This window comes from Pseudorca crassidens, chromosome 12, assembly GCF_039906515.1.
Source record: "Pseudorca crassidens isolate mPseCra1 chromosome 12, mPseCra1.hap1, whole genome shotgun sequence".
Classification (NCBI taxonomy): domain Eukaryota; kingdom Metazoa; phylum Chordata; class Mammalia; order Artiodactyla; family Delphinidae; genus Pseudorca; species Pseudorca crassidens.
Window position 1 is genome coordinate 60,286,607 of NC_090307.1, and position 13,382 is coordinate 60,299,988.

Below are 13,382 nucleotides of genomic sequence, written 5' to 3' on the forward strand. Positions count from 1 at the left end.
CACATTTAGCATAGCTTTTATTCCCATTAACTTGGCTTGCAGTGGGGTGACACAGCTGGGTATTGTGGATGACAGAATTTTCCTAGTGTTGTGCCCCAGAGGGATACAGGGCAGATGGGGGAGAAGACTAATTCAACACTAATGAAACCCTGACCCCCACATGCATTTTGGTAATTCCATGAAGGCAGGAATGTTACTAATAACAGAGCAGATTTTGTAGGTCATCTCAAACTTGGTCAGCTGCAGTTAAGCCTGTGGCTGCTGGTGTTTGGAATGCACCCCTATTTGTTTTTGGAAAGTGGTGAAGGAGATTCAGTTACAGGTTTTCCATCTTCCTGGAATTATGCTACTCCTAGAATAGAATTCTCCACATACCCAAGTGTGATTGGACCTCAAATTTAGCAAGTATTCAATTAAACGAACCATTTACTGTATCAATACCTACTTTGGGGAACTATTTTACATCCAGAATATCTTTTTTTTCTGGTGTTAGGGTGAATTTTTTTAAAGCCAAATTACAAAATGTATTGTCAAAATTATTTGATGAACTATTGAAGCAAGGTAACTTTTCACAGACAGCATGTGTAGCAAATACTATCTTTTAATTTGGTATTCATTGCTCAAAGATATACAAATGAAGGCAAAAAGTGATATATTTTATGTTTCCTTGATACTTCTAGCTTGTGCACCTGAGTTGTATTTTTACATACTGAAATGGGAAGAGTTACTTACTTTTTATCATGTAGTTCTTAGCTTTTTCAAGTCATAGAATGCTTCGAGAATCTACTAAAAGCCTTAGACCTTTATGAAAAGTACACATATGTATGCTGTACAAGTTTGCATGCATTTTCAGGTGATTCGTGGACCGCAGGTTGAGAAGATATTGGTCAAGAGATATTTCCTCTCTTTTTTTTCTATCCAGGGTATCTTTACATTTACAGTTATCAGGACCATTTCATTTACCTGGAGAGTATACTTAATAGTATTCAGAGTGTTTCCCTAGGAGTTGAGTTGAGCTTTGAATGACTGCTGGACAAATTCAATATAAAAACGGATAGAATGCCTGCTGTTCTGTGTGTCTCCCCACAATTAGGACACTTCTGGGTGGCATTGCTGTGATGGCCAGCGTCTGGGCTTGGGCATTTCTGGCTGATGTGAGAAAGCCAATAGGGCAGAAGCAGGGGTGCCTTGGGCTTATGCGATAATACCTGTATGAATAGGATGTTTCTGTTCTCAGAAGTGAAAAATGTTGGCAGTCAACATTTAACGAGATCAGGGCACAAGAAGGTACTGAGTTTTAACCATTCTCGAAGAAGGTGTAGAGGAAACAAAAGCCTTTCAGTATTTCACACATGAGGGGTGGGAAATTGTATAATTGTTTTCTAATAGGAAGACAAGGTAAATTAATCCACCCCGCTTTTTTTTTTACCCTCATACCCACAGTCCAAGTTCAGTGTCCTGAATGGGAGTTTGCTTGGTGTTTCTAGTGCTTTCCTTGGATCCCTGTGCAGGTGTGTGATCTGCACATGAGACCACCAGTCCCTAGTCTTGTGTGCCAAGACAGAGAGGAAAGTGTTTGCTTTTGTAAGTGAAGCATTTCTGCGATTGGAGTTAAAGCTTCTGGTACATCTCTGACCAATATAATCGTAACACGAGGAAAAAAATGTTTGAGCTGAAAGTTAATCAGAGCAAACAACTGATCTGGTCTGTTTGCACATTATCTATTCAGTAGCCGTACCACACTGAAAATAGATTCAAGAAAGGTGAGCTGAAGTCATGAGTTGCAAATTTGTAGCATATCTTCATAGGAAAGTTAAAAAGGTAGCAGCCAAACAAATACTGCTGTTGCCTACAAACATTCCCTGCCTGGCAGCATTGTCCAACAGATTTCTGGACTGGACAGATATTTCTCCTTATACAGCGTTTTATATCCTGCCTTGATTACATATATAGCCTGTTCATCAGGCAGTTTATAGCATATTTGAGGTCCCAAGAGCCCTTTCTGCACATCCTCCTTCCTTTGCTGGGAGAGCCTTCTCCCCAGTCCTCACCTGGTTAAGTCCTGTCATCCCTGGGGATTGGACCACAGCTTCTGTTGTCTAGAAAACCTGCCCTAATACCTTTTCCTCTTCTCTTCCAGTCTATGTCCAGTTTCTCTCCTTTGTGCTCCCAGTGAACCCTGGGCCTACTGCTGCCCTCAAGTTATTATTCTTGATGATAATGCTGATGTGACTTCTCTGTAGCTGCCCCCTGTACTCCACTGCTCGCAGCCCCTAAGAGCTGGAGCCACGGCGTGTCTTTATGATCTCAGTGTCCAGCAACATGCTCCATAAATGTCTGTGAAATGGAGGGAAGGGGGCCATGTATGATTTTTTTTTCCAAAACTAGAAAACAAACTAATCAACTCTGGTTAAAATTTATTGTAGAAGACAGTTTCTTACAATAAGAAAGAGAAAATGAAACACTGAAGAAACACAGGGAAATGCTAATCAGGGTCAGGTTCCACATGGTCAGTTGCTTATGCTTTCACTTTGTCAGATTTTCTCTCTTGTAAAGAAAAAAATCCCTGGCAGGTAACAGAAAAGGGAAATGCTTTTGTTTTTCAGACTGTAAAACTAGAGTGTCCATGACCTCATTTGAGACAGTCGTTCTCAGAGATAATGTGTCTCCTGTTAAAATGCAGCATCTAATTTAGGACTCAGTAGCCAGGGATGATTCAGAGGATATTAGAGGATATAATTTTAAAGACTGGAAAATAATGGCCATGAGGAATATACATAGAAATTGAGATTGTTGGGACTGGGGCATAGAAAGGCAAAATGAGCCGTGCCAACTGGGTCAACAAGAAGCCTCAAACCGGTGGGCACACACATACTTTACTGGGGTGTCTGAAGTATCTACTGGTTCTCTACTGGGGTGTCAAATCTGGAGGTGGCACTGCCAGGCCCAGTAAGAGCAGCGGCAGCAGCTTCATAGATCACAGAATACAGCAGTGCTGTCTCTGTGATGGTGTAAACTATGGTATTTGCTATGTAATTTTCCTTTCTGATTTTAGTTTGATTTCCTTTCCTTGAAATTCTCTAGGGTTATGAAGTTAATTGACAATTGCTAAGACAAGAAACCAATTTTTCTATTATAAGAAGTAGCAAAGTCCCTCTCGTTTTGAAGACATGCCTACAAATCTTTTTAAAAAATTCCAGGTGTCTGGGAAGTCCAACTTCATAAAGTAGTGTTTAATTAGAAAGGAAGGAGAGCTATGTTTGTAGAACAGACCAATTTGATTATACTTTAACTATTAAATAGATTAATTTTCAGGGTGGCCATTCTCATTACATGCATTTAATTGACGTTAAATTGTATTAAGAATTTAATTTTAGCTCCCTTTACGAATCCGCCAATGCCCATTCACCCTTGGTAGACTAATAAGATTTCTACTCAGACATGCTTTTATTAATCCTCATGTCTACTCTGGGAGGAAAGCATGAGTGGAGCCAAATGGAATTCTTTCCCCTACTGAATTTAACAACCACAGTTTCTGGAACTGTTGCAAAAGAATGTGAACATTATCATAACTTATTGGGTCCTGAGACCCAAATTCAAACAATGAAGCAAAACAGACCTCCTTATCTATTCTGATTGTATCACTGGCATCACAAGTAAACCAAGGACTTAGAGCTTAACTTTCAAATTCGAGCTTTTGTTTGATCTTGTCTCTAACTCCGTCTCTCACAGTCTTTTCTGTCTACATCTGAGACCATTTGTGTCTTCAGTTAACACAGACCTCGTGCGGCGTAGCATAGGTTCCAGGCTCGACAAAACCAGTTGCTGAATTCACTCCAGCCTCTGTACAACGAGAACCATGTCTAAACAGAAGGGACTCTGTGAGCTGGGCTCGGGATGCTTCTCATCTGGTGCAAGGTCAGTTCTTAGCTGGAATTGCTGTGTGGTAATTGCCGTGTGATACACAGGCTCTGCCTCCTCAGCTAAAGAGCACGGACAGGTGACAATGAGGTCACTTGTTCCTCTCCACACTTCGTTATCATCTTGGTCACAATTCAGGAATGCAGAGAGTAGTCTTCTAAGAAATGCCTCAGTATCATCCCACCAAGGTATGCGTTTATTTTTCCCACTTTATATGCTCATAATCATTCTATGTGATTTAGTCTTTGACTCACTGATTGAGGATGATTTTTTTCTATTGTTGCTATAAACACTATACATAGGAGTGTGATGAAGTAAAAATAGAGCCTCAAGCGTCTCAATAAATCAGTAGCTTTTGTGTCTTACAGAAGTATCACTTAGTCAAGTGATTGTGAGTCTAGGCTATAATTTGGGAGGGCACAGTGAAATAAGAGCCTTGGGATACCTAGGTGCCAGTGTGAAATGGTACCTGAGGGCTGATTTTGTAGTGTTTTTAAAATTTTTTTTAAGGAAAGTGTCCTTGAAAGAGACTATTAAATATTTCTTCTTACTTTCAGTACAATATTGCAATTGTAAAAGGTTAAAGTAAAAAAAATAATTCGACATGAGAGCCACTGCTTGTATCTAATTAAAAACAAATCTTCAAATTAGCCTTTCAAAAAATTTTTTAGACATTCCTATTCTCTCTAATGTAAAGGGACAGTAAGAACAAGTATCGTGTTTTCAGTGAGACCAAACTGAAATCAACTATATTTTTTTCCTCTCTGTCCCCTATCTGTATTTGTGATTCATGGGGATAATGCAATCATATGATTTAGTCTGTATCACACAGTAAAGTTCCAGCTCATTCAATAAGTGCAGTCCATAGTTGGAAGGAATAATATATAAAACCTCACACAGTATGAGGTTTAGTTAGAGACTGACCTTTAAAAATTATTCTTAGTAATATGGGTATTGTTAAGATAATTGAAAGGATGACATTTAGAGAAATGGAATTGAATGCTTTGAGGTGTCTTCTTTTTGCTGTTGTTTTAAAGTTTGAATTCTGATGGTCTTCCCAGAGCTGTGGCTTCTGCGTGTGTCTGACTCTAGTTGAGTTTCATCTTGAAACATTTCACCCCAAGCATACCGATTTTTGTCTTAGTAAATATTGTCCCTGTCCATAAAAGACAAAGAGATTACCGAAATTCCTATAGGAGTGTAATTGTAAAGCTGACATACAGAGACATGCTCGTTTTTCATGATTAAGATTTGGTCAAATTTTGGTCTATGTGTTGGCGAACATGTGCTTAAGTGTCACCTCATCGCTCTAAAATATGTGATACAATTGATTCTCTGTTTGCAATGACTCCACCTTTGTTCACGATATCTACTTATCGCAAATAAGACCACTTTCATGAAGGAACAAGGTAACAGGTAACTAGGAAGTAATGTCTATTTAAAACATTATTATAGAATGGAATGTATAATTTGCCTTTGGCCATGTGACTCTGAAGCTGTAATTACTTTCCTTACATCTTTAATGAAATTCACTTCTTTCTATTAAATGTGATTTTCAAACCTTATAGCAGTTTCTCCCCAAAAGGTACCACACATCCAAAGCAACTCTTATAGAGAACCCTTTAATGATATGTCATTATCATAGTGAGATTAAACCTCTTTGGATAGCTGAGGCCATTTAGTGGAAATTAAAGATGAATACAGTTCTATGTTGGGTATCAAAATCAAGATAAGTTTAAATACTAAGATCTGCAGAACATGGTCAAAACTTTGAAGTCACTAAGCAGGACATTGTAGGCTATTGTCTCCCTCATGCCGATTTACACTGGCGTGGAGCACTTTCCAGAACTAGTGGTCAACTATACCCTCGAACATCTGTAGTTATGTGGACCAAGATAAGAGTAAAACAATGCAGTCCAGTGCTTCAGGGCACGTTAACTGATCTCCTGTGGATGGAGGGCAGGAATTTCCTCCCTTCTCTCTGTAGGTCAGTTTTCCAAGGATCTTCATAAGCAATAAGGTGAATGAAGCCTAGGAGCTGGGAAGCTTTATTAGTCAGCTGAGTTTCCCAAGTAGACTGTACGTCTGAGTGGATAATTTGATCCAAGGGTAGGGTGGTCAGGGGTTTTGTGTAAGGAGACCAAGAGTAAATAATTTTCCAGAAGAATTATAAAGCGCTATGGAGAGAGCATAGGCCTACTAAGGCAATTGCTGAGTTGGGGGCATTACTGGAAGTGTAATGTGAGAGAGTGAATAATGAACAGTGGCTTGTTTCCAAAAAGTGACAATGGAATCCTTAAGGACAGAAGTGTCACTAGAGTGGTTATTATAGAAAAGAAAGTATTGGAGGAGGAAAGGGAGTAATTTGGCAAAAGGACTAGAGGGAAATGAAGTCTTTGAAGGTAGGAAGAGGCAGAAAAAAGGGAAATGGGGAAAAGCACCACTGAGCTCATTATGGTAAAAACAACTGATTTTAGGATGAGGAAATTAAAGAATCAGAATTATTAAAGCCAAATGCAGCACTTACCAGTTTTTATGCAGATGTTGATTCTCAGAAGATGAATAAGAGATCATTTGAAATTCACATGGTGATGTACAAAATCCTGTAAAGTGTTTGAGAAGAAAAAGATCAATAGAACTCTCCCTTTTATGAGCATATATGATTTTAAACTAACATTTATTGAGATAACTTTATGTGGCTTTAGTTGCACAGAAAGTTTTTAAATTATATATGTCTTGAAGTAGGGAAGGAGGGTGTTTGTTTTGTATTGATTTTGCCTTTTAGAAGTTTTAGAGTTAATCAGTAATCCTAATTAATTTTACAGGTAGAAAAAACTGAGTGAAAGATTCTTGTTGAATAGAAAGCTTGGGGATGGGACCATGAAACAAGAAAAAATGTGCATAAAGATAACGGAATCAATGCTGACAATGAACAGCCATTGGTTGTTGTTGGCATAGACCAATAGCTTCTGGAGCTGCTAAAAGGAATGACCTGAAAATAATACAGTAAAGAGATTGGATGTGAATTTTGTGCAATTTGACTTGTGCCAATTACACTGGTTGTGCATAAGTAAGATGACTGTATACTTTCTTGTCCGAAATGGGACACTTTTAAAAGTGAAAGTAGGTGCTATACAATCATGCCTGGACAGCAGGTATAAACTGAGATTTTCCTAAACCAGCACATGTGGTCACCCTGTGCCTGAGCCCAAATACTTTAAAATGTATTCAGCGTTTTCTAAAATGAATATCATTCCGGGACAACATTTAAGCAATTTTTCTGTATTATCAATAAGCACCAAAAAAATCAGTTTAAGTTAGTGTATGTCTCAACTATTAGGGTTCATATATTGGTCACAAAGAAACTGGACCATTTTGGTCATAAGTCAGTTTCACTTTCACCCTCTCCAGTATTGAAATAATCAACTCTGTTACCTTTTTTTTTTCCTTTTAGTGGGCTTGTTTTGTTTTATTTTATTTCATTTTATTTATTTTTGGCCCCACCGTGTGGCTTGCGGGATCTTAGTTCCCCGACCAGGGGTCAAACCCAGGGCCCTGGCAGTGAGAGTGCAGAGTCCTAACCACTGGACCGCCAGGGAGGAACTCCCCTCTGTTAGCTTTAAAAGAAGCAAATCTATGTTGAAGAGCAAGATTTCTGGCTCTTCTGCTGACTTGGGCAAGTTATTTAGCCCTTCAGCCCCTCATTTTCCTCACTGGGGATAATAACAGAATTAATCTCCTAGACTTATTGTGAGGATTAAAGACATCAATATAAGTAAAGACCTTAGAACAATGAGTGCCACATAGTAAGATCTGTGTAAGAATTAACTTGTTATTCTTAATCTTACTCTTATTCATATTCTTATGTCCCCACGAAGCACCGTTCTTTTTTTGCACAGTCCTTTGAATCATCATTTCCTGCCCTCCTTCCCTTCCCCCTCTCCCTGTTCCACCTCTACCACCGTAATGTATTGAAAACCTAAACACAGGAGCACCTAGCATAAAACATCCTTTCTGACCCTTTGCAGAGAATATGACCTGTTTGATAGTCATCACTTATGGGAAATAGCACTTTGGGGAACATGAAACTGATTAGTAGAGTAAGCCACTCTTCTTTAACGTGGTGAAGTTTGGGAAACAGGAGAAAGCTCTGTTGTGTACTTTGTGGAGATAGAGAGGGGAGAATGGGGAGTGGAGCAGGATGGAAGGACGGGAAGAGAAACAAATGGAGCAAAACCTAAGAAGTAAAATGGGTCTAGAGAGATGGGTCAGAGTCAGAGATAAACGAGAAGACAAACCTGGCCAGCATTGCATATCAGGAGGAGTGTATCTGAATTAGGCATTATAGGGACATACTGATGATTAATGCAAAGTTTGGATTGACAACTATCATGATGTTACTACCCTCGGGAAATAAAATTCATACAGATTTGGTAAAGGAACAATTTAAGTAGTGTTTGATGTTCTACCTACCTATCCTATTGGATTAAGAATTAAGCCATGACAGGGTACATATAATTTTCCAAAATTGCGTGATCTCTCACTCTTTATGTCCTTCTCTCCATCATTCCAGTTAATGGGACCTGTGACATCAGAGATACAGGACCAGACTGAATAGCCAATGTTTTTAGCAACTTTGGTAAATTCTTTAGAAACTGATGTCAAGGGAGTTTCCAGAGTTCAGTAGAATAAAGCATTAAACACAGAGTTGTTCACCCCACACAAGCAGGACTGGATATCAGGCTTTCACACTGCACTGCCCCAGAAGAAAATTAATGAGTTCTGCTCCTTGGATTACCTGTCAGGAGGCTTTGAGGATGGTTTCCCCAGGGGTAGACCTCAGAAGTTCCATGCCAGAGCTATATAATTTTGACTCCGAGGGCCATTTTCCAAGTGCTGTGAAGTCCATTCGTTGTGCTATGTTAAATAGCTATTTCTCAAGTTTATTTAGGAAACTGAAGCTTGAGGAATGATTATTTTTACATGTCACTGTATGGGATTGTAGGTCTGCTATGAATATTATTTAGAAGATTCAAAATAAGAAATTTCTGTGGCAAACATACTATAATTGTATCAGATGAGAAGTGGGGATGGGGGAGGTGTTAAAATCCCTAGAGCATATATAAGATGCTGTATAATAGAGCATATATAAGATACTCTATTTTTCTTTGGTTTAGGGCATAGAATTTGCTTTAGAGTCTGTTGCTTGCTTATCCTTTAATATTGCTCCAGGAAGCAGGAAAGGATAGAAAGGGAAATGTAAATTATCCGATTTTCCTTCTGGATGGTTGGGCTAGTTAAAGATTTGTAGGTAGACAGACCTGAAAGTGAGGTATTAATGGTATTTGTGGCTTTTTCGCTCTATTATCTGTCCTTTTATCATCTTAGATAAATGAGAGTTGTGGTTTTTAATCAGAGAAGATGAAAGGCAAGACAGGAAATGATGATTTATTGTGAGCAAGAGTCAGGTAAGGACATAGGACTGCTTTAGATTTGTTTTAAAATAATATGGATCTTGTTGCTTTATTAAATGGGTTTTTATTGAGACTTTTTAATACTCATTTTACATGTAACATTGTAAATGTAAGTTTTAATAAAATGCTGGCTAAAATCAATGAAAATTTAATACTTAGCAAGCATGGAGTGGGCTTTTCCTTTTAAATGCTTACTGTTTTCTCCTAATCTTTATTTCACCACAGATACCTTATGTATAATTTGAAAGGAGGCAAATTCAGATATCCTGGCAGATGGGGATTTAGTTCTTACTCTAATCCTTTTAGACACAATTTCTAAAGTTTCAGAAAGTTTCATTAAAGAGTTGGTAGGCAAATTTGGAACAAATCAGATTTTTCAAAAAGAAAAGCTTAGAAATGAATAAGGAAATTCTAGTTCTCATTTAGAATATCTTATTGGTGATCAATAAAATCCCCACTTTGGGTATACTCTTTTTTGTTTTATACCTTTGCAATGACTTGTCTTCATTCCTGTGATTGCCTAATTTATTATTAAAATGTTACTAATTTTCACCCAGTTATCCCTGCATGGTTGGTTAGTTAAAATACATATACATGTATATTTAGAGCTTGTGCTCTGCACCTAACAAGTTTAAGTAATTTAAATAAGCCAGAGATGCTTATGGGACATCAGACTTAAATGAGTGAAGGAACTGAAATCTACAACTCATCTATGACAGGAAATGAATATGGAAAATTATAAGAGCAGAAACGAAAAGTAAAAAGTAACTAAAGTTTGAATACTTTCACAGATCCTTATCTATCTGACCTTGAGAAAATTAAAGATATGACAGAGAAACTAGGCTTTCACACCCAGCTGCAGAGTTTCTCAGCTAAAAACAACTTGACTCACAATTCACCTGGAAGTTGCTGCTTCCCACCGAGTTTAAAGGCAGAGTATCCTGCAGTCAAAATATTGGTCATAGGCGGTTGATTCTTTTCTCAAAAGGAGGTTCATTAAGATTGTAATCAGAACCTTGTTTGGCTCAACAAGAAGGTTAGGCTAAATGTTGACTCTTTTGTAGGAGAGGGACATCCAGATATAATCGGGAATTTCAGGGAGTTAAGAAAAACGTGATCAAAAGATGTGCAGTGGGAGTTCAAAGAATTCACTATGCTAAAAAATGATGGGACTCTTCTCTGAAATGGGCTTATATCCTAACTGTGCACACCTATGTAGGTACAAACAAACAAACAAACAGACCTGTTGTGGAGAACAGTTAGGTGAACAGATAAGTTTTTTCTCCCTTTACAAACATTGGGTAACTTTAAAAGTTTGATGGCAGTAAATTTGCAAATATGATTGTTTTCACCTTCCAAGTCAAATTTTTTTTTACAGTTTTTTTAATACTGTGATTGAAAGCAAAAGTAGTATAATTCATAAGAGAACTATCAAAGCCAAGATCCTCTTACCTTAAAAATAAGACTGTAGGGCTTCCCTGGTGGCACAGTGCTTGAGAATCTGCCTGCCAATGCAGGGGACATGGGTTCGAGCCCTGGTCCGGGTAGATCCCACGTGCTGTGGAGCAACTAAGCCTGTGCGCCACAACTACTGAGTCTGCATTCTAGAGCCCGCGAGCCACAACTACTGAGCCCGCGTGCTGCAACTACTGAAGCCTGCACGCCTAGAGCCCGTGCTCCGCAACAAGAGAAGCCACCGCAATGAGAAGCCCGTGCACCGCAACAAAGAGTAGCCCCCACTTGCCGCAACTAGATAAAGACTGCATGCAGCAACAAAGACTCAACGCAGCCAAAAATAAAATAAATAAATTTATTAAAAAAAAAAAAAGACTGTAGTCCCTGCCCCACCAAGAAATTCCTAGGTCCAGGGGAGAAACAAACTCAGAATTCAGCAAGTACAATGTAGTGTTATATAGTATAATGAGCAGAGAGTAAAATATTAAGTTAAATGTACAGCTTCTATGAAATTGTTTTAGAAAAGAATTTTTAAAACTAATGAAAAAGTTAATTGTCATTTCTGTTGTTTTTAAAACACATTCAAAATACTATCTAAAGTCACTTTCAATTCCTTAGCAGTATGAAAGATTCCTAACTAGAAAAAGGGATTACTTTGATAAAGCAACAACTGGAGTTGATTTCACATTTATTATCATCTAAATTTACTTTAAGCTATTACAATAGAACTTTCCCTTTAAAACCTCTCTTACCATTACTATTACTTTACATCCTAATCTTTAATTCATCTGAAGGGATTTGTTACAGTTAGTCTGGGTCTGCGGCTCAATCTCTTCTAAAGGATGCAACACTGCAATGGGCCTTGTCCTTCTCTGGATTCATTTCACATTACTGATCTTACCTGGGAATATGAATGTTGTAGGTACTATGTATCCATCCATGCGGGAGTCCTTAGAAGATAAGAAAATGAGTTCATAAGATTATACTTATGTCTCCATCTGTAACAACCTCTTTTTTTTCCTCAAGTTAAATTGCAGACTTTAAAAATGCATGTGGACAGATACAAAAGAGTGCATACACTGTACAATTGCCTTCATATGCTGTACAGAAGTGGCCAGAACTAATCTGTGGCATCAGAGGTTAAGATAGTGGTGCCCCAGGGGTGGTGAGGGTGTGGGAAGGATGTGGCATCATGGCCAAGTTACGCATCTCACTAAGGCCCAGCTTCCTTGTCTGTATTCTAGAAAGGTGCGTGATAATCTACATAATTTCTTGGCACACTCTGTGGTGTATAGTCAGAGTTTAGTAAGCATAGATATTATCAACAGCCAGTGGTGTAATGGCAGTCCCATAGGTTTCTCAAATTCAAAAGGTCCATTTCAACTTTGTCATCTTCCTTCACCATTATCTGCCCATTTGCTGGTTACGTGGAAATTGTTCTCCTTTCCCCTCCTGCCCCATCAATCACAGAGTCCATTGATTAGCTCTCTGGAGTTTATCAGCTTCTTGTACCCCATGGCCTGACTCAAGGCATCAGCCTTTCTCACTTGTCTTATTTCACACACCTTGCCTCAAACTCACTCTGCCTCCAAAAACCTTCTTATAATGCAGGCAGAGTGATTTTTCTCTCTCAGATGGAGTTCAACTGTGCCACATATACGTCCTGCTTGAAATTCTACAATGGTTTCCCATTCCCTTAGGGTAAACTCCAACTGCTTTATATTTAAACTCTCTTAGAGGCCTTACATGGCCTGATTTGTCTCCACCTTCTAGCTTCAACTCTTGCTATTCCTCTTTTGCAGTCTATACTACAAAAGGGTTTAATTTCATTCAGTTTCTCGTCAACATGCTACACTATCCTGTTTCAGTTCACACATTATTAGAAATAGTGACATTCCTAATATTAATATTTAATATTTATTGAATAGTGATATTTCTGTTAGAAATAGTCCTCTTCTCTGTGCTGCTTCCTGTGTCTCCCATTGTTATGGGCTGAATTGCAACCCCCCAATTCATATGTTGAAACCCTGACCCCCAGTACCCCTGAATATGACTGTTTGGAGACAGGGCCTTTAAAAAAGAGGTAATTAAGTTAAAATGGGGTTATTAGGGTGGGCCCTAATCCAACCTGATCTTATAAGAAGAGGCAATTAGGACACACACTGGCACAGGAGGAAGAACATGTGAAGACACAAGGAGAAGATGGCCATCTCCAAGCCAAGGAGAGAAGCCTCAGCATGAAACCAACCTTGCTGACACATTGATCTTGGCCTTCAAGATTCCAGAACTGGGAGAAAAATTCCTTTGTTTAAAGCACCCAACCTGTAGTACATTGTTATGGCAGCTCTAGCAAACTGATACATCCACAATGAATTCCCTCCCATTCTTCAGACTGAGCTTAGAAGTCACTTCAATTAGGACACGCTGGGTTAGACCAGGTGCCCTTCTATGTGACATAACCACAGCAAAGATGCACTGTCCATTCATTGTGGGCCCGGCCCTGTTCACAGCATTTTGCCTTGTGTCATTCCA

At 38.7% G+C, this 13,382-nt stretch overlaps 1 protein-coding gene across 7 annotated transcripts in view; it reads left to right on the top strand.

Moving 5' to 3' along the window:
- The window catches only part of ARHGAP28 (Rho GTPase activating protein 28), a 192,055-nt gene that overhangs the window by 16,713 nt on the left and 161,960 nt on the right, over nt 1-13,382 (top strand). Inside the window, exon 1 of one of the 7 annotated variants that reach the window (XM_067699670.1) lies at nt 3,806-3,918. The exons of the other annotated variants lie outside the window; for them this stretch is intronic. Coding sequence (XP_067555771.1) covers nt 3,860-3,918 — 59 coding nt within the window. The 5' untranslated portion in view covers nt 3,806-3,859. Of the gene's footprint in view, nt 1-3,805; nt 3,919-13,382 lie in introns of those variants that run through there. 7 annotated transcript variants of the gene reach the window in all.